This window comes from Carassius gibelio, chromosome A22 (genome assembly GCF_023724105.1).
Source record: "Carassius gibelio isolate Cgi1373 ecotype wild population from Czech Republic chromosome A22, carGib1.2-hapl.c, whole genome shotgun sequence".
NCBI classification, from domain to species: domain Eukaryota; kingdom Metazoa; phylum Chordata; class Actinopteri; order Cypriniformes; family Cyprinidae; genus Carassius; species Carassius gibelio.
This window is the reverse complement of record NC_068392.1, coordinates 12,014,946-12,040,910: the sequence shown is the minus strand read 5'-3', so window position 1 is coordinate 12,040,910 and position 25,965 is coordinate 12,014,946. Positions and strand designations below refer to the sequence as shown.

General features: G+C 37.1%; 1 protein-coding gene across 2 annotated transcripts in view; it reads left to right on the top strand.

Annotated features, from left to right (window-relative positions):
* Window positions 1–1,022: 1,022 nt before the first annotated feature.
* Window positions 1,023–25,965, top strand: part of nek7 (NIMA-related kinase 7) — a 64,983-nt gene continuing 40,040 nt past the window's right edge. Inside the window, exons 1-3 of one of the 2 annotated variants that reach the window (XM_052539283.1) lie at window positions 1,023–1,178; window positions 1,440–1,604; window positions 18,623–18,713. In XM_052539283.1, the coding sequence (XP_052395243.1) occupies window positions 18,660–18,713 (54 nt within the window). In that variant the 5' untranslated portion in view covers window positions 1,023–1,178; window positions 1,440–1,604; window positions 18,623–18,659. Of the gene's footprint in view, window positions 1,179–1,321; window positions 1,605–18,622; window positions 18,714–25,965 lie in introns of those variants that run through there. The other variant, XM_052539282.1, reaches the window with a different exon arrangement.

The following is a 25,965-nucleotide window of genomic DNA, read 5'->3' as shown; positions in this document are numbered from 1 at the left end:
GTGAGTGTTTCTGGATGTGCATTGTTGTATTTGCACCATGACAGCAGAGGGACGGCAAAACTAAGCAATGTGCTGCTAAAGGTGCTCTGCTGGGCAGTAAAAGTCTTATGGACCTCTTTAGATGTGTTATTTACCTTTATACTTACCTTGACAGTATGTCCATGTTCCCATATATATATATATATATATATATATATATATATATATATATATATATATATATATATATATATATATATATATATATATATATTACTGTGTGCTGTATGAAACTTCTCCTTCAACAAGTCTTGCATTAGATGTGTAGGATAATGTTTCTGCAGGGTCAGTATTTAAGATGTTAATTCCAATAAATGTGTCTGTTTTATCTACAGAATATCCACATCTCAGCATGAAACTTAGATTGGAACAGATTAATTGAAACAGAAATAAAACAGTCCTGGAGTAAAACTTGAATAGAAGTGAGGTGAGCATAGCCTTTAATAAAATAGAAGTGAAGTGAAACTTACAGGACAGAATAGAATAGATGTCAAGTGCAACATACATGAAGTGATGTGGAAAAGAATAGAATATTAGTGAAGTGAAACAGAATAGAATAAGAAAACAACAAAACCAACTGATTTACGATAGAGATGTGGTTACATGAAAATGAACAGAAATGAAATTAAGTGAATCTTGTAAAATTGAACAACATTGAAGTGAAACAATAGAGCTGTGACTGGGGCAACTCTTCTGTTACCATTGCACCTCATCTAACCCATAAATTAGTACCTCACATAAAGTGAACATATTAGTTCCCAAACAATACACAGTAGGCCTATACTTTTTGAAAAGAATTGTCCCAAACACAGCTTTATTTCCGAGAGTGCAGGACAGAAGTGAAAATAAAAGAACACTGAAGCATGGCCATAACCACGTCTTGATTATTGGTGGGGGACTTGGTGGTTACGGCCCTGCACTGAAGTGAAACTCACAAAATAGAACGGAAGCGGAAAGAACAGAGTACAGAAAAGTGCAGTGAATTTAGAAACGGATTCAAATAAAAATGAGGTGATGCGAAACAGAATAGCAGTGCTTCCAAAATATAATAGAACACTGGTGGAGTGCAACAGAACCGAATAAAATAGAAATCATGTGAACTTTCCCTGGAGAATGGTGCAGAAGCGTACAGAAGTGAGGTAAAAGTTGTAGAATGAAGTAGATTAGAGGAGTGTGAAGGGAGATAAAACAGAATTGAATAGCATCCTTCCGTGCTTCTTTGCTCTTTCTCTGTGAATGTTAAAGTTACTGGCCTGTGTGGAGTTTCCCGCCCCTCTCCAGCGAGCATGCTGGGACTGGGATGTGTGTTTAACTCAACACTGGTCAGGAATGGCGTGTTAAGGAGCGCCACACACACACACACACACACATACACACACTCACTCCCTCTCTCTCTGTAGGCGCGTCAACAGCTCGCGTGTGTGTCGCGGCGTAGCTCAGGAACTCAACAGGAGCCCGACCTTGACAGACTGAGAGACCGTCCTCCTCATCCTCATCCTCAGCGCGAGGTCCAGTTCAGCGCGCGGTCCAGTTCAGCGCGCGTCAAGCTCAGCTGGCACTTCCTGGTAAGAGTTTAGCTTCATTCCCTCCTGTCAACTTCAAAAACTTCACTTTTACAGTTTACTGTCACGCGACAAGGACTTTCTGCGTCGACGAGGAGTTGTGTATCCGACTAACATGTTCTGACAGCAGAAAGTGCTGAGGAAAAAGTTGACATAACTTTGGGCTAGTTTGTGTTAGCGCGCTAGGCTAATGCAGCTGTGGCGGTAGTTCACCCAAGACAAACATCTAAATGATTTGATTTCACGCTCAAAGAAGCGTTATTCACTCGGACGGTAACTTACACCGTTGAGAACGTTAGTTTGAAGCTGTTTTAGAGGGTGTCGGTTGTGGTTTTAGCAGTGACATGGCACTGTGCGTTGTGTTGTGGCTAAGCTAACGTCTGTCAGTGTGACACATGCGCTAGAAATGTGAGTAGAAATTCATTTTTAATTTTTAATTACTCTGACACTGACCAAATAACTTTAAACCCAGATAGCAAAGGTATTTAATAATGGTTTTCTCTAGAAATGTCACAAAAAAAGCTGTTTATTTGAGAGTGAGGCATTTCGTACTTTGGCAACACTTTGCAGCTGTTGACAGCAACGCGTTGGTACTTGTTTGCGATCTTGATGAACCCTGGTTATAATAGTAACTAACAATGACATAAGTGAATTAGGAGGAAAGTTCATCATTACGTCTTTTTGGCACTCACGTTTTATGTTAGAAGTGGATATTGTAAGTTTAAGCAATATTCTACCTCAAAAACCCAGTGGAAGGACAGTGGCTTGCTGTTTGGTGAATTCTGGGTTTGTCAGATTCACATTGGACATGAATCAGCACAAAAATTTGAAATAATCATGGCTGTGGCTTAGCTTGTTATAGCATATCATTCACTCTGAAAGTTATCATTTACTCACTCTCATGTCTTTTCAAACACGTGTTATAAATTTGATATTAGAATGGGAGACTGAGTCATCTTTTGGTTATCGTTGTTTGACGGATGCAATGAAAGTAAATGGGGACCACAGCTGTCAGTCACAACATTAATATTTCATGTCTAATTATTTACTTATGTGACAAGTAGCCATGTATTAAGTGGTATAATGTACATCCAGGTGGTTGTTATCTCAGAATAAACCCCTACAGGTTTATTCTGAGATAACACCTGGCTGGATGTACTATATCCCTTACTTATACTACAAAATGATTGATACACAATTGATTCCATATTCCTTTGCAAAATTGTAATTTGTGTAAATTTATAATCTTGGTGTTGCTAGACAGTGGGTCTTAAATTCTTTTTAAAAGTCTTAATGTCTTAAATTGAATTTCCTTATTTTATAAAAATACTTTTTAAAATGATGATTGTGTAAAGAAATTATTAAATTAATCGATTCTCACTCAACATATAAATTGCATTTTTTATGATATATCAGCCATTCAACCCTCTAGATATCGATTAGGCCATGGCAAAACTCATTTTGGTCGAATGCTAGATATTTCAAGGTCAAGGATAGATATTGTATGGTCTTAATCATTGAAGATTATGATGATATTTGAAAATATCCATTCATTTTAGATTTAGTTGACTCACATATTTGGCCTTGTATGCATTTTCTTGATATTGTCTTTATCAGCATGTAATTACAACTTATTTTAGGCTGATCTGGCACAATTTGAGTTTTCTTCTATGCACATTTTCCCGACCTTTTTCGCCTCTCTCATTGCTTTAGATTTCCCAGGGGAATGAAGTCTTTCGTGGGATAATTACACGATGCATATGCCACTGTAGACACAGTAATAGAGATGCTGACAGACTGCATTTATCACAAAATATGTGAAAACTGGAGTAAATATGCACTGTGATCCAAAAGAACAACCTCAGTGTCTTCGTACGGACTGCTGTCGGCATTTCTTATGTCCTCGCTGCAAACGACACTTAATATTTCACACAGGATGACACCGAGAGAAGGCAAGAGGATGTTTGTTTTGAAAGCCTGTCTCTCTTAATACGTAATACCCAGAGTGTTGCAAATAGCCAGGCACGCCAGCTTGGCATACTAACACTCATCAGCTTTCTGCCGAGTTTCTTTGGCTCAAGGGATGTCGTGGTCTGTGGCTGGAGTGAGACGTAACACCCCCTTGTTCTGGGATCTTGCGCGACAGGACCCTGCTCTCTGCACTTAATCAGTCAGGGAAACAAACAGCTGGCTCGAGAGCCGCAGGAGGAAGCTGTGGCGCTTCTTTTTTTTTTCGTGCTTTTTTTCAGAAGTCATGCCAAGTTAGAACTTGAAAACCTTTGGTGGTGTCTTTGCAGGGCAGTGGAAAAAAAAAAAAAACTTTACACGTGTCTGAAGCCAAGCCTGGAAGCTCGCGGGGTGTTTGAACTGCTCTGGAAGGTCTGGAGATGTGGGCCGGTTCTTGGGCCCCGCCGCGAGCAGGCAATGGTGGGGGGCCAAGGGGGCGTAAACCGAGGGCAAGTGCCACCATACTGTGAAGGCTGGGCTAGTGGCCAACATTGTTGACAGTTTAACAGTGAATATTTTACAGCACAGCATACTGCATGCTGTAAACAGTGGTGAGCTACATAAGGCTCTTTATCGTACTTGGGAATCCTTGAAAAAACCAGCATCTTTAAGCCCCGTATTAGAATAAAGCAGATGGCTTGGGCCAGTGCGGCTCGGGAAAAAGCAGGAGATGAAAGCAGGCCAGTTTCTTTGAACAAGGAGTCTGTCACGTTACTATCTCCAGGTCTCCGGGTCAAACAGTGTACTGTGCCATGCATTTTTTTCCCCACATCGGCTTTGGCCAAAAATATCCCAGGGAATCTCATTAATATTGATGTGTGATGTTGCAAGCATTTTAACAGGCCAAATGTGTTTTTAATGGTTAAGATCTTTTGTTATCTTCGAAGTGTTTTTTTTTTTAACTGTGTCATTTGTCTTGACCATTTGTCATCTTTGACCATGAAAAGTACAACAGTAGTAGAAACAAAAGACAGTATCTGCTGACTTTACTGGTGGAATTGGGTAGAATTTAAATGACTTTTAAATAAGTAAATACAAAATAAAAATACTTTTTATTTTCTAAAAACCTGAACAAAATTCAGCAAAAATAAGCATAAAGGACTGGCATTTTGGCAAAACTGTTGCACTTTGTTTTTATTTATATATATATATATATATATATAAGGTAACAGCTTAAATCATTTGTGGATTAATGCGTATTACAGATGCGAACCGTTTAAAACGATTCAGTTCGATTTGGTGAACTGAATGATTCGTTTGCGAACCGGATATCCAGTCTGCTTTGATTTGAACTCTCTCTCACAACAGACACGGAAGAGAAGACAATGATGAATAAAGTCGTAGTTTTTGCTATTTTTGGACCAAAATGTATTTTCGATGCTTCAAAAAATTCTAACGGACCCTCTGATGTCACATGGACTACTTTGATGATGTTTTTCTTACCTTTCTGGACATGGTCAGTAGACCGTACACACAGCTTCAATGGAGGGACTGAGAGCTCTCGGACTAAATCTAAAATATCTTAAACTGTGTCCCGAAGATGAACGGAGTCTCACGGGTTTGAAACAACATGAGGGTAAGTTATTAATTACATAATTTTGCTATCTGGCTGAACTAACCCTAATCCAGATTTTTAAAAACAAATAGGCTAGGCCTACTGGAACGCAAAAATTCAAAATCTGACATTTTCTAGAACAGAATCCAGCAGGATCAAATTAATGTGAGCAACAGTGTTTTGCTGCAGCATTGCCGATGGATGCGGTTCACTCACTGCGCAGTGCAGTCACATGCGCGCCACAGTTACATTTGGGATAATTTTATTTTAAATGCCATAATGTCAGTTGAAAACATTGTAATTGTGTTTTAAAATACAACAACGAACACCAAAAAAACATTTAAAGAGGCCCGTTCAGCTGTCAACAAAGTAAAATGTGTGTGTGTGGCTTTTGAACATCCTGTCATGCCGGTGACTGCTGCCTGCAATAGATGCATTTTGCAGCATTATAGTTAACGATTAACCGATTAATTGATTGTTAATTTAATCGATATTTTACATCCCTAATATATATTATTTAAAGCTTTTTGTATCAACATACAGAACAAACTATTACAGTTGCCATACACCTTGGAATCGACAATGTAGTTTGGGCTCAAATAAACATATACCTACCAATTGTATAACATGGAAAACTCAAACAACCAGGTTTAACCCTTTCGCACGTGAGTTTAAAATATTCTATCGGAGACCCCGGCATGAGTTTCTTTAGGCAACTGTTATTTTAGAATGTACCGCCATATTGTTTCCATGGCGAAGCGTCATGCTTGACGTGACAACACAGCCACAATAGATCTGTATGACACATGATTCGCTTTTATTTAGTTTTTCCAGTTTATTTCAAAATATTTGCAAACAGACTCACTATATTATGATATATCTGATATTCCGATTCTGAAATATGTGCTAGTAAATATATTTGGTAGCTTAAACACTTTTATATCGCCAGTGTTAGTTGATCTATACCGGGTGATGGGCGTCGCCATGTTAGTTCGCGCCGAATTCGAGCTGTGGGATTTACAACACGTTGAAGTAGGCCTCCGGTAAACTCCGGTAAACTTTGTATCGGTAACCCCGCCCCCAGCCCCTGGTGAAAGTGGTTCTTTCTTCTGACCACTTTTCCTGGTTTGGAGCTGGTTCTTTTGTTGTCAAAAGACAAAGATCTAATTTGAAAGTAGGCTCTGGCTCCGAACCAGCATTCAAACTGCCTTGGTGGAAAAGGGGTAATACAGTACAAAGCAATCCAAGCCTTACGATCTTCGTACAACTACAGCGTTTTTTCCAGCACCTTTATCTCACATGAAAAGGGCAGATCCTTTGCACCCCATTAAAGATTCACCAAAGATATTCTTTTTAAGTTGTGCTCTGTGTTCTGAGGAAGAAGCGTTGGCTGATAGTGCTATGAGATGGTTTGAGTTTTACAGATGTATTTTCATGAAAGAGGTGAAGGGCAATTGATGACTAAGTGTAGAAGGGTTTCAGAGAACGGAAGTTTCTAATGGTAGGTGTGGTAGAGAATAGTCCTCTCAGGGTTTCTGTGAGCACCTCACGGCAGGAACGTCCAATATCAATAAATGGCCCCATTGAGCACACCTTTGTGACTCCTGTTCAACATCCATTCCATTCTGTTGAGTTGCGTTCACCGTTTTAATTGCCACTATTTAATTAGTAAGGTTGACTCCTCATCCTGAATATATATATTTTTTTACTTGCAAATTCTGCGCAGGATACACATGTAACTGCTAATAATCAGCCCATACGGCAACAAGAAACCCAGCACTATTTCCAAAAAGTGCTGCAGTAAAGACGAGTTGTTCAGACAACCTAGATGATTAATTGATTAATTAATTGAGACTTTTCATTCAATACTAAAATATTGCACATATTGGTTATAATATTAGATTTTATGTATATAAATTATATATAATTATGTATTCTGTATATAACCGATTCATTTTAGAATAGAATAAATGTTGAACACCAATATTGGTAATATAATACATTTTAATGTAGATTGATCTTTTTAATTGTTGCACACAAATATTAGCCAAACTACTAGAAGTTTTATGTAGATTTCATTTTTATTTGATTCTTTTTCATTTCGTAAAAACTTTTGCACTAAATCATTGGGTAAAATAGTTTTTTGCAATTTTTGCACTTTTTTTATTTAGGTTTTATTTCTATTTTTTTATTGAATTAAATATTGCAAACACAAATATTGTGTTAAATGTTTATTTTGTACATCCCTGATTTTGACATGGTTTTTATAAAATCTGAGATATTACATCTCTTTGCATTTATATCCCCTGTATCATTCAGACTTAGAGAAAAACATGTTTCTTTCCTCGAATGAATTGTGACGTTGACGAACTGTCAAAGGCCGCAGAAGAAATGGTGTTATGATGATATGCGTCTGATTATAGCATCATGAATATTCCAGAGAAATGAAGCATGATCAGCATCTGTTGTTTTGGTTCTGAGGGATACAGAGCATAAAGGTAATAATGTAGCGTGTGTTCAGTGTTTGCTGGGACGCCAATGAAATCGTCGTCAAACTTTTAGTCACTCCATACGCTGAGGAGAAAGGGCTCAGGAGCTAAAGATGGAGGGATATTCAGGACTGTAGGCTCCTGTTAGTGTGATTGCAGCTGGTGGGCTTGACATCTGGCTGCAGCAAATAAAAGGTATTTAGCCCTGAAGTGGAAGTTGTCACATGCCATTGTGGTCCGAGGTTAGCTGGAGAACGTTGTTGGCAGTGACATGTTTTAGTCCTCATTATACCACGTGAAATGGCTTCAAAACACTTCAATATTTTGTTATATAAGTATTGAATGAAATATTGCACAAATATTGGGTAAAGCATTGGTTTCTTATTTACTCTTTTTAATTGAATTGGATTTAAATGAAATAGGAGTATGCTTATCAGCATTTATTTCCACTGAACTCACTGTAGTGCATTCTGGGAAGAGTACACGCACTGCTTCCTTAGAATTGGGGATAGATGAGGTATCTCATTCAGTATCAATTTTTAGATCAGAGCTTTTGTGTTTCAGTGAAAAATGCTTTTTTTCCCTCATATTCTGTTCTTGATGACACTTGTTATTTATGTAGAAGACACTGTCAAAACAGGTGCCTGCAGGTGCGTGCCATCTAGCTGAGATCTATCAGATTAACATCTTTATGCTGTGCTTTCTTCAGAAGTCAATCAGGAAGTAACATTGATTCATTTGACAACTCATTGTTTTTGTAAGTCCATTATGTTACAGAATGACTATCAAATGGGTTTTGTAATGAGGGTTTGAATAGCTTTTGTGGCTCTGCAGCTTCTTTACTGTGGCGCAGTCAGATCAACCTGTTTGTCCAGGTATAAGGTTGTCAAGTAAAAGACAATCATTGTTTGTTTAGTGAAACAGTATATTTGTTCTATGTCTTGGCGTTAAGACTGTATATCATCTATTCTCTGTTTCTCGGTTCAGTGACTTTTGTTAATGTATTTGTATCACTGAATGGCAATCTGGTATGTTCTTTCATAATTTACTTTCAAATAAAGTGTTCATACAATATACTGTGAAAAATTGTACTTGCATTTAAAAAAAAAAAGAAAAACTTTCTGTCGGTCTGAAAAGTGGCAGGTGGGGTTTCAGGTTAAACATCATATTGAGGCCATCTATTAAGGTTTGCTGACACTTCACCACTCACTTTTTCCACTAGTGCCAGACAGTTGCACAAGCTCATTTTGTATTTAAACTATGATGCAGTGTGTGTGTATTAGGGATGGGATGGTTCATAAATAATAAATAATCTTTCATTTATACAGCAATGCTGTTTTCCATTTGATTACTTTATTCAATTTATGTACCTAAAAACTAATGCTAGATTTACCTAAAAAAACCAACCCCCCCAAAAAAAACCTAAAAATCATTTAAGCAGAGGGTGGTGCTCCCAATAACGCAACTTAAAGCTGTTAAACACAACCCTTATATGACCCCTTTAAAGCATTTTCCTTGTATTATTTCTGAACATAGAAGATATTTAACAAGTGATTTGTTTAACATTTACATCATGTTGACAGCATCATGTGTGGTGCACATGGAATCAAAAATGTGTAACTTTTGAATCATGTTGTGGTTACATTTTCAAGTTGACTAGTTAAAAATAATAAAAATTGAGAATCGGTCAAACTTTTTTTTTTTTTTTTTAATTGTTTTATCTTTAGTTTCAATTAACAATAATTATCCCATTACATTTAAATGAAGAATAGGTTCTAAAATAATTGAAGACAGATATAAAAAAAAATACATTACAATGAACATTAAAAACATCTTATTAACTATAAGAGGTCTAAATGTTTTCCATGCATTTTGAGGAAATGTTTATTCAAATCGGTCATCTTTGCGCAGACAAACAGGCTAGTCAAGTTACCTCTAATGGATTATTTGCATCACTTTAGGACTCCCTTCACCGCGCTCAAGCTCTGCACATCAAACAGCGTTCAGGGAGATGCGTGCCCCTGCAGGATAATTAACTGTTCCCTCTCAGACCCTACACTATAAAGCACCTGCAGGCTTGACGGCACACTCACAAAAGCTCGAGCCCAGAACTGAATCATCAGACTGGCCCTCGAGAACACACACAATAGGCAGTAGGCCGAGGTGGCCCGGGTCTATTGCTGCCCTGCCAGCTCTTCTGAGCACCGTCCTTTTGACTCAAGGATACGTAAAGTGGATCATTACACCTGCACGCACTCCAGCCTCCTACGCCGTGCCGAATGTTTGTCTGTGTGATGATTGAAGGAGCCAGACTTGGATGAGATACAAACACATGCACTCCGTTACTGTAGTGGGTTTCCGACCCCAAAGCAGAGAGGTAGGGCATCTGTAGTGCTCTCAAAAGTGTGCTCCTCTGAGACCTGCCGTAAAATAGAGTCAGGTATTAAAGGCAAAGGCCTGTGCACTACTTTGTGTGTGGGTATAAATCAAAGCCGGCCCTCACATGCAGAGGCCATTTGTGCTGTGCTATTTACTTCCGCTGAGAAATAATCATTACCCTATAAAATGTGAAAGTGAAAAATGTAAAGGAGGCCTATAAATAGGCGTAGAACAGGAATATGGATGGCCGGGCCAGACTCCCTCAAGACCACAAGACTTGGTTCCTTATGGAAATACAATAGTTGCAGGCTAAAAGAAAGAAGCCCTTTAGATGAAGCAGTGGGGATTTGCAGAATATTATTCAATTAGGCTGCATTTGTTATTTTATATATGTAAAGCTTCTGGAAAGTTAGAGATTAATGCAATTATTTGTAATATTCTTACATTAATACAAGAGTGTAAATGAGCATCTGGTGCAGCATGCATTTGTGTAAAGCTTAATTAATACTGACATTGATTAAATCCTACATAGTTATAATTAAACCACATACATGATGTGAACCAGTAGAAAAATTACCTAGCAACAGCCAAAAACAGCCTATATTTAAAATACTTATCGGATTATAGTTACTGTTTTTTGATTACACAATTATGTATTATTCATGCAACATCAATAAATTATCATAATTTATTGATTCTCTCTGATTATTTTGAATTTTCCTTTCTAAAATAGCCCACCACTTGTATGCAGGTGTAATGATCCACTTTAAGTCTTCCAGTTTTGTGGACATTCACACAGGATTTGACTACTGGACTTACAAAATTTTTTAACACTTTCTCTTTTAAACTCTTTCTGCTGCTTGTAAATACTACCGTGCTTTGTGCACATCCTTTTTTGACGGACATTAAAGTTGTTATATTCTAATAATATGATAAGGTTTTTGTTATGTCCAGAAAGAATTCAGTAACTTGATCGATATGAAGTTTGTTATGCAATATGTTTTTAGTTCTAATATTCCGATTGACAGACAGCCTAAGTTTTTGACAGATGTTATAATGTGCGTGAGGGGTAAACTGATTTTTGAGTGTTAGAAAATGAACCGTTGAATAACCAAATTGTCCACAGTGATAAATATCTGAATTGTCCAGTTAGTCAAAAAATACATAAAAATAGCTATTGGACAAGTTTAAATTCATAAAAAGGCATTATTAAATAGCTGCAGAATCTATAGGACTTTATCCTGAATCTTCAAACATGTCTTGATCTCCTTCATGACAACTCAAACTTCTAGGCTCATGTTTCTTTTCGGCGCTGATTAAAATAAATGTGCGAATGTCAATCCTTTTTAATTTCAGACTGTTCCATCATTAATGTCATGATGGAAAAAAAAAACCTCCTTATAATCATGGCCATTGCTTTTACTGTATTCACAGGCTCAAAGCGGCCTTTCATGTGCCGTTCGTACCACGCTCTTCTACTGTTGGCTTTCGTTTCCTTCATCCTCTCTTGGATCAGTCTGCATACGATCTGGTCCATGTGAACACCTGTTAGCAAAGGCTAATTTAAGTCCAGAGCCAGTTAACATCCAGACTCCTTGATCCACAAAAGACCCTCCTCCCTTTCTTGTTACGTCTTTCTTTTTTCATACTTGAAGAAGAAAGCAGCCAAGAATCTGGGAATAAAAGACATATAGGGCAGCCTGCCATCACATGCCCACTTATGTTGCCCTGTTGTGCTATCGGTTCCGTTATGTCTGCTTTTATCATGCTGGACATGGGAGCATAGGGTGAATCTCTTCTTTGAATAACTTTTCCTGCTTTTAAGAATGCAGTCCATGCTTACTTTCTGGAAGTTTGAAATGAAATCACTGCAGCTTTCTGGAGTTGATGCCTTGTTAAATTGCCAATTACTCTGAATTTCCACATAATTAAAGGTGGCATTGGTTCATAATGGACACCCACATGAATGAAGACATCTAGCACTTCAAGGATAGGAATATGAGTTAATCAATATTTAACAACATATTTAAAGAGGGGAAGCTCATAATGTGAAGGTTAGTAATTCAAATATGCAAATTTTGAAGATAAAATTTATAATTTCTAGCTGTATAACTGTTGCAATGCCAGCAATGTTAATTTCATTGAAAAAAAATGAAAAATGATTGTAGGTCCCTACTAAATCTGTTTTGTTTTATTAATTTTTTCATTTTAAAATTCTCTCTATTCAGTTTTAATGATTTTAATGATGTAAATCAAGACATCAAATTAATTAAAATCATGAAATGCATACAGTTTAACAACTATTTATTAAAGTTTAACAAAAGTTGCATTGTTAGGGCCCTATGTTTCCCAAATTTCAAGCTTTCGGTTTTAATTGATGGGGCTGGGTTTCAAGCTCCATACTTTTTACTGAACTGTGTTTCATCCCTGTAAATGTTTTTCTGGAAGTGTAACACAGACTCATCGTCTGAGATGAGAATGCATAATACGATTGACAGACGAGCAGCAAATGAGCTTCCTCTAAATCAGAACCACGATCGTGGTAGAGCAATGCTGGAAGCAACTAATGCTCATCAGTGGAAAGTGAATAGAAATTATGATTCTGTCTAAGTAACAGTATGTGTTTTAAAATTAAACGCACTAGTGTAAACGTAACCTATGGACATTAGTCCTGGGGACATCATCAGTCTGTCTCCTGTCACATGTAACTTTTTTTGAGTTACACGTGTAATGTAATCTTGTTAAAATGGATTTCATAAAATTGGTATCGAAAAAAGTCTTGTTCAGGAACTGGTATCAAAGTCAAGGAATCTGTATCGGTATCGATATCAAAATTTCTTGAACAATACCCAGCCCTATTTATTGTTCTTGATTCCATTTGAATGATTTAGACTGATTAAGTTTAAATCCGTTAAATTTGAATTTAATTGAAAAATATAAAAGCTTGTCTGATCATCAAATTCATTTATTATTTACATGTGTATCTTCAAAAATTATGTTTTATTTGCATTTTATTCTCTGTTTATGATTTAATACAAATTTATTATCTAAACATTGTTAATCTCGCAGCTTTGGAGATAAAGTTCAAGTGAAATTCTGCATTAAATTCCATTTTTAGAACTGGATTCTTCAATTCTTCAATTTTCCCCATTACAGAAATCATAGGGCCCTAAGACTGGGATTAAAACTTCCAGAAACTTCTATTTCCAGCATGAGCACAATGTCTCCAGGCTCAGAACCTCTAAGCATCAAGCCACAGCCCTAACTTTTTTATGTTAGATATAAGAAAAATAGGTTGTTCAAAAATGTTAGTGTCATTGAATATGCTGCAGGTGATGAAACTGTTAAAAATGTAGCATCAGTCTGTGCGACTATGCAGCAAATCGAGTTGTTAGTCAGCTCCCAAGCCTCCATTCCAAGTAGGTTGCCTACTGTCATCATGGCACGTAATGGCCCTTTTGTCATGCTAAGCTATGTATAGCTACTCAGTAGTTGCCGCGGCCCCTTTTCAGTATTTTAATTTTACAAACAACGCAGCTGTAAACCACATGTTTCTCGCAGATGCCGTAAATAGCCGGTGGAAAAAGCACAGATGAATGTTTCTGTAGACAGTTGGGTGCTTTTGTGTGTGTGTGTGTCTTTGTGTGTTTACAGTTTTCTCCAGAGGATGCGGCTCCTGTAATCATTCTTGTTTGGGTGTTTGTGTGCTGATATCATCTGGCATGTTTAATTGATTCTGTTAATGAGGGTGTTGGATGGAAACCGCTGATGCCCTGAAGTCATTTTGACACTGAATAGGTCAATTAAAGGAAGCCTTGCTGCCAGTCTCAATCTGAGCTGCTTGAAACTGAAGTCGAACTAACCAACAGGGCAACTCATCTCGTGCTGCCACTGGCAAATGCAAGGGGTCAAAATTAACTTTTTGACACACCTGCTAGTGCAGAGTGAATTATCGACCATAAAACTAGAAATTTACTTCATAATGTTAAATATATAAAATATATATATATATATATATATATATATATATATATATATATATATATATATATATATTTTTTAATTTTCAGTTACTTAATTTTTAATTGCTATTATTTGACTAATCTATATTAACATTAAGACACTAAATTATATTGTTTTCATTTCTACAAGCATTATAACATTAGTTTTTTATTTATGCAGTTTAATATATGACAATAATAAGAAATGTTTTAAAAACATTCTTAATAATAAATAGTATTTTTATGTTTTAAGTTTTTTTTAAGTTTTATTATACAATTGTTGATTTGCTCTGAAATGTCACATTAGAATGGTAAAATGCGTTACAAACAGCATTTCATGTTCACTTTAAAAGTCAACAGATCGATTGAAATCTGATTTGTCACTTTGGTTCACGTAAGTGCATAAAATTGGGTTCGTTTTTTTTATCATAAAAGAGGGAGAAAACAGCAGTGCTTGTACAAAGGCAAAAGGAGTGTCATTTGACTGCTGTCTCAAACTGCTAATTATTGCCCAGAATTATTCACCTGAGTCGCATTTTGAAGCTTCGTAAAGAAAGAACAAAGAGAGGGTTTCGTAAGTATCCTTTTTGGGAGCTCGGGTGCAGTTCATTAATTTAAAAACATACTGTTCCGGTACTAATGACATACTTGTAGAAAGGCTGTTTAAATGTGTGGCTTTAACGACTAGTTCTTCCCCAGAGAAAATGCTTCATACAGGCAGTTTCTACAAACCTTAATGCAGAGACAAATTTAGCTAAACTGCAAAAATGGCAAACAGGAACAAATCTTTGGCAGCAACAAACCCTTTCCTGCGCGCACTGTCACTCAAATCTCAGTTGTGGGGTTGGTGCTTAATTAGTGTTATTAACCTTCAACAAACCGGGCTGATTTTATTTGGCCTTGGTGACAGCTTCAGCTCCATTTCTCCGTTCACCGGCATGAGGTATTTTAATTGGCTCGAGCTCCTCGATCCACTCAGCCCTGACAACGCACGGAGACGGACGTTCAACGTGGTGAGCGACATGTAAATGGCCTTTCTATGAAAGGACTGTTTTTTTTTTTTATAACCCTCTCTCATATTTTTTCAGTACAGTGAGGACATGGTGAGCTCACCCGAGCTGCATGTCGCAGTGAAGTGACAACCAAGCAATCATTAAAAATTTTGATGGCTGCGGCACGCACAGGCCCATCTCCCGGCTTGATGTAAAGAAAAGTGCGCAGCCATCTTTTGTATTTGCTCACTGTCACAGACGAAAGCTCGGGCCTAATTTATTCCTTCTCATCGTCAGCTCTGCAAAGACAACACATCGTCAAGGTTTCTTATGTGTGCGTATGCTTTATTATGCCCACATTAATATCTTGGTTGGCTTTCCAGGAGCACTAGACTAGATTCAAATACTAGGTGCTTTATGGGCAGCTGTTATTGAAGGTTTTTGTTAGGGATGCAACGATACCATTTTTTCGGAACCGATCCGATACCGAAAATTCAGAGTATCTGCCGATACTGACTCAATCTGATACCGGTGGAGTTTTTTTAATTCAATGTAGAATTTCTATACTTCACGTTGACCTGATCGTCACTCTTTTGTCTGTTAAACACAATCTAATACATATAAACAATTTCATTTTAATGAGAAATAACAAATGAAAAAAAAATATCTATCTTACTCTGACAAAATACTATTATAAACTAGGTTCATGGATAGTTCAGCAGCAAAAGATAGAAACCAGTTAAATCGAACGATTCATTTGCGAACCAGACATAAATATTACAAAGGGAAGAGATTTTGATACGGAATGTATTAAATCAGTGCATTTGTTTATTGAGCCTTTTCTTTGAACAGTTTTAAACCTCAATTAATGTGCGCACTTGAAGAGAGTTTCATGGTTTTTACTGTAACCAAACACAACATGCAGATTCTTTACTGAATGGAGGATAACAGACAGGCACAGTGGAAAGTGTTTATGTGAACTTGAGTTTAATGACTTCAATATTTATCTCTACCTCACATTTGAACTATGGAGCAGCTTCAGAACACTTGAAATATGTGCAAGAAAACATTTTGGTGCTTTATAATGTTTTTGTGCCTTCAATTGGGGTTTTGGGCTCGACAATAACCCAGAATAGTATATCGGATTTGGATCGGTCTTGTCTGATCAATACCCGATCCGCAGAAAATGCAGGTATCGGAGCCGATACAGATCCCGAGTATCGGATCGATGCATTTATAGTTTTGTGTGTGTGTGTGTAAAAGTTAGTTTGTAATTAAGCGATATGTTTTCTTTAATTTAGTGGCCCAAAACATATCTAGAGAGCAGGCATTTTATTATTTAATTATACAGAATAAAATGTGAAAATTTTTCTGAATGTAATTTGAATTTGTTCTAAATTTAAAAATAACAATTTAAACTATTCTTATACTGCCAAAAATATTTTAAAACCAAATATACATTTTTCTTTGAAAAGGTTCTTGTATGTTGTTTCTGGTACTAGACGGAATGACCACTTGTTGTTAATTAGCTAATTGGCAGATGCCGATTATTAGAGTTGCAGTTAATCTGTAAATGTGCACTAGGTTTGGATCACTTTTTGTTTTGCTGATAATCTGCTTCGAAAATGTTTACTTTACATTTTAGTAGACATTTTTTACCAGATTTTTAGTGAGAAAAACATTAAAAGTTTTGCCAAAATTCTTTCAGTTTTAAGCTAAAATAAAGTATAAATAAAATAATAATATAAATAAAATATAATAAAAATATAAAATATAAAAAGAATAAAATATTAAATATTAAAGTTAAGATGCATGGATGTGTCTTTTTGAAGTATTTACTAATTAAATTTTTCTTATTTTCATTCCAAAAATCAAAAGTGAGTCCACATTTAAGTCCAACTACATAATGAATGTTAAAAGCACTGGATTTACTTTTGGGTCACTGAAAGAGGCATGAGTCTAAGTTTGAGCACTTTAGTATTTTGCAAAACCTGACTTCATTTAGAGGCAGAAGGAATCCATTTCTAGTTTATAGTGCTTGCAGAACATACTAAACAATAAGTGCTTCTGTTGATGTAAATGTTGCCTTGATATCTAAAACAAAACAATGCAAGATGTTAAATGTTTATAATAAAAAAACCTTCAGAATATTTGCCAAAACAATTTTCACCAAAGAATATATTTTGTAATAATGTTGGTAACCAAACAATTGATGGTAACCATTGACTTAGTATGGACAAAAATACTATGGAAGTCAATGGCTACTGTCAACCAAAAATTATGATATGGTAACAATATTTAAAATGTGTTCAACTGAAATATTTAGAAGCGGTTAAGGCTGCATTATTAATCGTGATTGTCATGCGCATTTAACCAGTAAAGAAGATTCTTTGATTAACAGTAAATTTCCCATCACCTGCTTTCAGTTGGACCAGCATTTACTACACAGAGCCATAGTTTTTTGACAAACTATGCAAAACGCGTTATGAAATTGAAGAAATAATTTGCGATAAGGACAGCTGTTTGCGTATCTTCTCAGTGAACTGCGGCTCTGTGTAGTAAATGCTTCTTCATCTGAGAGCATGTGAAAATACCAAATTTAATAACATGTTTTTACTCCAAACTCACTTCATAACGTCAGTCGAGTGTTGAAATAAATCTTTCTGTGAGATGATGTGGCTTCGTAAACAGAATAATTAAGGCACACAATACTTCATTATATCTGAAGCATTAAGTGTTGATTAGCATTTAATTATAGATATACTTTATTATGTTAAAAAAATGATTAAGAACTCAGATAAACCAGATATTGCCATAGTTGTGTGTTTATTAGTCACGTTGAATCAATGAAGCAGTTAAGTTTTCTGTTTATTTGGCTGCAGCAATAGGCACTTCCTGGATTCCTTCTTTGGAACATATGTTTTCTCAGCGTGAGAGCTCCCTCTGGCCTTTAAATGGAGATTTACTGCTGATCACAGAACTGCTTCAATTGCAGCTTATGCCTAATCGCAATTTATTGCCATTGCGATGTAATTTTGATTAAATGTGCAGCCCTAGAAGCAGTTCATTATTGAGAAACTTCACTAGAAAACACCCTGAATAGCAAACAGTTTTATTGCCTAGTTACTTATTTAATTACCTAAAGTTAATTTTTAATTTCCAGTTTGGAATTTGGTTAAATGAAATCTTTAAATGAGTGTCTTTTATATTCTGACCACATTGTGTTTGGTTACAGACATTCAGAGATTTTTTTTTTTTTTTGCAATAATTTGCCTTGGTGCTCGATAAATGGGCTACAGGTTTTAATTGAGTTTTACTGTTCAATTTGAAGGGTCTCCAGTGTCGTGGCTCTTTGACAGGTCTCATTAACGTGAAAGGTGTCGTTCTCAGTGGATTGGATTCCTCTGGTGAGGTGACGCTGGCCGACTGTTTCCACGGCAGTGTATGATTGTCAGGAGCGCTGCTCTGGACCCTAATTCTATTACCGGGTTCACACATCCGCCTCCACTGGAGATCATTAAAGGAGGGAGGATTTGTTCTTGTAGCCGTGCCTGGAATGGTCGATGCATCTTATTTTGTTTGTTTGTTTGTTTCACAGGGGTGTAAGGGACTGCTGCTGTTACGCTGCTGTTACAATGGACGCCCAATCACAAGGCCAGCAGTCTCCAGTGCCAGTGTTTCAGCCACAGGTTTGTGTACTCATACATAAACACAAACACACATACAGTCTAGCCAAACGTTCTTTGTAATCTCTTTATATAGTCATTCTACAAGGCCACTTGAGGGGTTTTTTGGCGTCTACCATCCTGACTCACCACCTGCTTGCTTAGCAGCATGTAGCACGAGCCTGTCGCCCTCTTTCACATGCACATCTGCCCCCGTCAAATCTCCCCGTGTCTGTCAATCCACCCGCAGAGAGACAGGCGGTGGTCTGCTCTGGCTGTCTCTCCGCTGTGCCGGGTGAGAGGTGATAATGAGATTCTGCTCTTTCCTCAAGCACACAGGAGCCATCATGTGTTTCCAGTGCCAGAGACAGAGGTGTTGGAAATCTGCTGCTTTTAGCAGTCTTTTGCTCTCTCTTTCTTCCTCATTCGCTCTCTTAATCTCTCTTTTGTCAGACTTTCTTTTCATACCCTCCAGACTAATTCCCTCCAATCACCCGACTCATTTATTGTAAGTCGTCTTGTGGTAGGTCATGAGTTATGTTTAAATTAGAGGTTGAACATTTTTAATGACTGCCGATACCAGCCTTTGGAGTCTTCATTTGATTATCAAATACAATAAAAGTTTTATTTGATCTATTTTATATGAGGAGCATCTTTCTTGTATAAATATATAAATAATAATTAAAAATAATAATTATATAATTAATATATAAATATTTGTATTTATTTTATTATAGAAGAGCAAAATATAGAAACTTGCCTTGTGAAAGAGAAACTTTACTTGCGTTTTCCATCTGGTGAAAGTATATATTTGTTTTATTTGGTCAATATAAAAACATCATCTGGTGATTGCTTGGGTCTAGGCCTTAGCGATTTCTTTGTCATTGCTTAGACATGAAAGTTATTGGTATCATATGATTGAAACACTGGGAATTAATTTATCAAGAGAGATTAATAAAAAAAATTATTATTATTTTTTTTTTTCTTCAGTGGAAGAGAACAAAAAATGTTCAAGAACATTAACGTAATCAAAGCCATTGACAAGTCTAATTAAAAATTATTTGTTTCTGGTATTTCATTTTCTTAGTTCTAAATGAGAATCATGTTCAATTCCGATTTTTAAGCTTTGTTTTTGTTTTTACTTGGAAAAAAGCATTTAGGTTTGACTTTTAATTTTTTGTTGTTTAGAAAGTAAGAGTAATCATTAACCTGACATGAAGTAATCTATAGCTAAACTTACACTGAGCGTTGCGTTTAAACTTCAAACATCAAATGTCTTACATACATTGATTTATGTTTAAACATATGTTGACTTTTGCAGATAACGAGGGGAAAATGAAAAATCCAGTCGTTTTTTAAAATCAGTATGTTTACATACTGTTTAAATATTTTGTTTAAATATTTTAAATGGGATGGAAAGACCCAAGCATAGAGAAATTCCAGTATTTATGATATTCCAGATAACATTTCTAAATACTGGTTTGCAGGGATGGATTGCAGCAAATGCGGGTGATTTTGTGTTGTGGCGGGTAAACTCACTTCACCTACCGGCCACCGTGGCGGGTAAATAAAAATCGCATACTGTTTCACCCGGCTGTTGGACAAAAAAGTTAAATTCCATCCCTGGTGTGTGTACGACACGCAATAAAGTGTAATATCATCCGAAGCAGCTCTGTGGAGAGAGGCAGTGTAAGCCGAGCTCGAAACGGCGGCATTGTTCCCAGTGCAATGTTTGCAGCTGAAGTCAGTGGAGTTGGCGGAGTGATATAATTGTTGGTTATTTACAGTACGTTTTATAGCACGCGCTCATGATATACAAGATCGCGTGAAGAGTTGAATTTGTTATCGCACACAAATTTCCGCATACTGTAACGTCTCTGTCAAACCCCGGTGAGTTCATTCTCCTCCAGCATTCTGCAGCATTTTAGATTATATGGACAGTTTGTATTTATCTTATTGTTTTTAACGGCATAATAAGCAAACTAACAAACAGTATTATCGGTCGCATGTCTAATAACTGCTGTCCGGGGGATGCATTTTATTTCCAGTCTTCAAGTACTTTTTCAGAAGTTAGCTCTGTGGCTAGTAAGTTGTTACGCTGTTCATTTTTGTTTGTAGAAACAACATTGTATCGCTACACATGTTTGACAGCTCTGGCGTGACGAGTGCGTTAAAACAATGTATTAAAAACGTGCGTTCGTTTGTCGACGGCGTAAAAGTTTGCGAGCCGAGAATTCTTTCAGTGATAGTTTTGAACTGACTTTTCCCCACGTGTTCCTTCAACCACAAAAAATAAAATAAAAATCCTTTCCTTTGGAATTAAATACAACTTTATTAATGCGTACGAAAAAATTTCTGTGCATTAAAAAAGTACATTGAGACTTGAGATTAAATAAACTACTTAAGTATTGTAGATCTTGTAGTTTTAATTTTCACATGCAGTTACACATCGGTTAAAAACAAAAAAGTGGCTGGTAAAAACATTGAGTGGCTGGTAGATTTAGAAATAAAAAAAAAATAATAATAAAAAAAGTTAATTTCCATCCCTGCTGGTTTGGTTCCAATTATTTATGGGAGTTTTGATTAAACAATTAACTGCTTTTGGAAATTCATAAGTTTTGGGCTCATATAGTGTCTTGAAATTTTTAAACATACTTATTTTATTATAAGGTATTGGCCAATAAATTGGAATATGAATTTTTTAAAACATTAGTAATTAGGCAAAATGCAGTATCGCTTGACCTTCAGTAAGACATTGAATGGTCTTGTTGTACTAAATCTGATGATTGTTTAATACAGCCAGGCGGTGAAAACTACAGGCCCACCGTCATCAATAAAGCATGAGAGACATTTGACATAAGTTTGAATGCAACACTCAAGGTAACTCTGGCAATGGATTACACCTTAACAGCTTAACCGCTTAAGAGAATGACATACAAGACTCTCAACAAGCATCCAAGATCGGCTTGTATTCCCTTGGAAGAAAAAAAGCAACCAAAAATGCTGAATTTTGTATGCAGCCAGCATACGCTGATATCATATCTTCAAGTCCCCAAGGTTTGATGGATATGCATAGGAGATGCCGGATGAGTCGGTAAGGCGTGCATATTTGATGGCGCATTTGCTCTTGGAGCGAGTAGGAGGGCGAGATCTTCGGATCCGATTTTAATCGTCACGGCAGATTTTTTGACGAAGTGAAATCCCTTGTAAAGCAATAGTTTTAAATAGTTGAGCAGATTGAAGAGGAGTGGGGTGAAGAAGGTATAAATATTGCATGGGTTGGGCCTGAAGAGAGATGTTGATGAAAAAGATGCGAACAGGATCTCCTTCCTTGCCCCCTCCCCCACCACCACCACGAAGATCCCCCCTCCAGCACCCACCAACCAACACCACCACCACCAAGCAACATCTTGCAACTCTACCACCTCTTCAGCACTTCGGTTGTCCTTTCCTTGGCAGCCGCTGGCAGTGTTGTGCTGTCAGCTTACACCTAGTCTCCACATTGCTGCCGCCCCGTCCTCAGTCATTCTCCTCCTGTCTTGCATCCCCTGTCATGTGGCCACACGTCTGCATTTCTCTTTTTACACTTGTCACCAGTGGCCAACCCTCCATCCTTTGCTGTTGCTCCTGTGATGTGTTGTCCCTTTCAGTCATTTACCCAGCATGCTCTGCTGCATCTTCCATCCCCTCTGACCTGTTTTTTTTTTGACTAAAGTGACACTTCAAAACTAAAGCTTAAAATATACTTTATTTTTTACTCAAAGGTGGCAACACTGCACATACCTGTTGATTCACAGGTAAAAAAAAAACAACACAGATGAGTTGGAACAACAACTATAACGCAATAACAATTGTGGCTTATGTTGACAAGCTATTATATAAGGGTAAAAGAGATTGCATAAATCTAGTTTAAATTAAATATACATCTTTTTTGATCATGACCTCTAGAGAGAAATAGCTCTAAACAAGAAACAAAATGTTTTAGTGTGCATTTTTCCATTTACCATTGCTCATCAAAATTTTACTTGGGTGGAATCCAGTCGTTTTGAGTTAAGGCGCAAAATGTTCCCTGCACAGATTTAAATTGGTCACGTGAATTTGCTGCATTGACCTAGCAAAAGTTGCTTGGTACGCGAGTGGCTTCTGCATGAGCTGTGCTTTATTATGCACTGCTATGCTATTAACAATAGACCGTTTCTTCGTGTGCATTTCACTTATCTGAGTGTGTCAAATCAAAATTAGCAAAATTTTGCAAGCAATATTAAGTAATTATAGAAATCTGGACGATCAGCAGTTTTGTGTGAGGGAGAAAAAGTTCCCAATGCAGATGTCGCTCATTCAAGTTGGTCACACAAATTGCAACACTGACCAACAGAAAACAGCTTGGTTTAAAAGTAACTTCTCTGTCAGCTGTACTTCATGCATCACTACACTATTGACAACAGGCAGATTTTTTGCTTGCACAATTTTGCTGACATTTCACTAATGTGACTGTGTCTTATTGCAAAGTTTTGTGTCAAAGTTGTTTGGCTTCCCAATTCAAGCCCCTTCCCCCTGACCTCCGTGGATTATTTTTGTTTTCTCCGCTTCACGCAGAGTGGCAACGAGCCCTTTGAGCTCTCGCCCCTCCTGCAAGCTGCAATCTGTACAAACCGTGTCACGCCGCTGTCGAGTGACCCCGGCGGTCATGGAGATCCTCGGCTGCTGCGGTTCATCTCGTGTCAGCTCAGTGCTCTAAATTGTGTGACAGTGCAAAGCCACGGATAAGACAAGCTGTCAGTCAGGGCGCCCCTGCTGCCCTTTGAAGGCGAGGCCAGGGGGCAGAAAGGTGCCGCAAATGGCCTGTGAAGTTTACATACACTGCCCACTGCTAAACAGATTACCTCTAATGAAGTGTCTGGAGCTCAGGCCGCGTCAGACCTAATCCTGGCTGGCAGTGCGTCCCTTCGGCTGCCAAAAAAGCCGCCACCCTCTGGCCTCCTCCCGCCGCTATGCCGGCCTCCCCAGCGCTGGGAGGTGCCCGTCGTTAATCAGGCCGGACAGTGCGCGAGCTGACATGCAAATGTAGGTCATTGCATATGTAAATGTGTGATTAGTGAGCCGCATGCCAGAACACATTAGCTCGACTTTGCTCTCAGCATGCGCTTGTCATGCCGCTTTAGAGGCTCATGCTAACATTTGTCAAGCGACTATGCAGGGAGTGAAAGCAATGCCTTGGCCCTCTGCGGACCATCCGCTGCTGACCAAATCAGCACCATACATATCTATCAGCTGTGGGTCAATGACAAAATAGTGTCCACAATAAACAAAGGCAAAATCTTTTAAAAATCTATTGCAAAGTTCTTAGAAATGCACTCTTTGTGTTTATGTGGGCATCATATGGTTTCGAAAGTTATGTATGCTATTTTCAAAAGTTACAATTTCAAGTCCAAAATCATTTGGTGTAACTCAAGTATAATGTAAATATTTATAAGAAAATAGGTTTCTAAGGTAAAGTTTTTTATTACATAAATATTATGTATTATTAATTATGTATTGAATTAATTTTTATATCTATTATTAATTTCACCACATGACGTTTGTGTGGGTCCACTACGATGTAATTTCCTGTTTTGTTTTTCTGCACCCCCTGGTTTTTATAAATATATTTATTTAATGTCATTAAAAATAAGTAATTTACATTCTTTAACTAATCAGTGTTATTTTAGCATTATTTATATACTGTTATAATATTTTAATGTTCCAGCATTTCTCGTTTTCATTATTTATGTTTTAATCTAATATTTGCTTTATTTGAGATTTTAATCTACAAAAACTATTTTTATAATTTTAGCACTATTTTAATAGTTTTAGTTTCTAATAGTTTTAGCATAAGTAAACCATAACAACACTTTTTTTTAAAGGGGGGGGAGGGTGAAATGCTATTTCATGCATACTGAGTTTTTTACACTGTTAAAGAGTTGGATTCCCATGCTAAACATGGACAAAGAAAAAAAAAAAGACGACATAAAGTGGAACTTTGTCATTTTCCAAAACCGCTAAGCAAATATATACAGTTTCAGTACATACAACATAGAGATGTTGTTGCTGATGCTGCTCTTGTTAAATTTCAGCCTCTGGATCTGATTCTGGATCATAAATATACGTTGAATCTGACTGTTAGCCGTGGTTTGTTTTGGATGTTTTTTTCCTCACGGTAATGTCACAGCTTCCACATGCTCTCAACGCAAAAGCCTACTGGCGCTCGTGATTCTTTAGCTCCGCCCACACGTCACGCCTCCAGACAGTCGTGTTTTTCTGGGAAAAATTGGTACAGACTATCTTTCTCTTATGAATATAATAAAACTAAAGACTTTTTGGAGATATGAAGGATGCAGTACTACTCTATAGGTACTCAAGATTAACAGGATATTGAGTGAAAACGAGCATTTCACCCCCCCTTTAATGAAAACATGTGTCACTGACCCCATAGGTGTTTTATTTAATTTTTTTCTTGGTTTGTATAACCATTAAAAAAACATGAATTTTTCAACTTGTTATTTTGCTCAAATAACCATTTTTTTCATAATCCTCTTTGGATTTGACACCAAAAACCTGGTGTCTTGGTATCAAGCTAAAAATATTAGCTTGATATTGTTAAATTTAGTCAGATCCAGCTTTCTGTCTTCACTGCGGTGGCAGAAATAGAGCGCTGCTTCTGCTGCGCCAGATGTGTCCCTGGAAGAAGGGGCTGAGAGCGTGTTGTCACATGGAAAAACAAGCTACCTCAGTGTGTTAATTGGATGGGGCAATTCTTTGGCTCACACCTTTTTTTCCCCCCTTAAACCTGTCAAGTTAGAAAACAATGAAATTCTTAAATTGGTTTGCCCCTTGATCTACATCCACCCCTCCGGTGTCTATTCAAGCTGCAGTGCTTCTTGCAACTCATTTATTTCAGTTCAACCCATTATATATATATATATATATATATCAGACAGTTTTACACAATAATATTGATGGATTTGACAGATCGTCCAAGTATTCTGGTATTGTAAGACAGACATGGATGCCATTCACATCAAGTTGTCGTTTGTTGCTATGACTGGATATCCTAATCGCTGAATGTTTCGGGGAGTTGAGCGAAACTTAAGCTTGATTTGGAAACATAACATGGAAATATATTCCATGACTATAAATAAAAGAGATTCAACATGTTTACAAAAATAGGTTTGTGTCATCCTGCCCCTCCCTTTCACATCTTCACAATGTAATTTGCCTTCAAGGCCATCTCATGCCC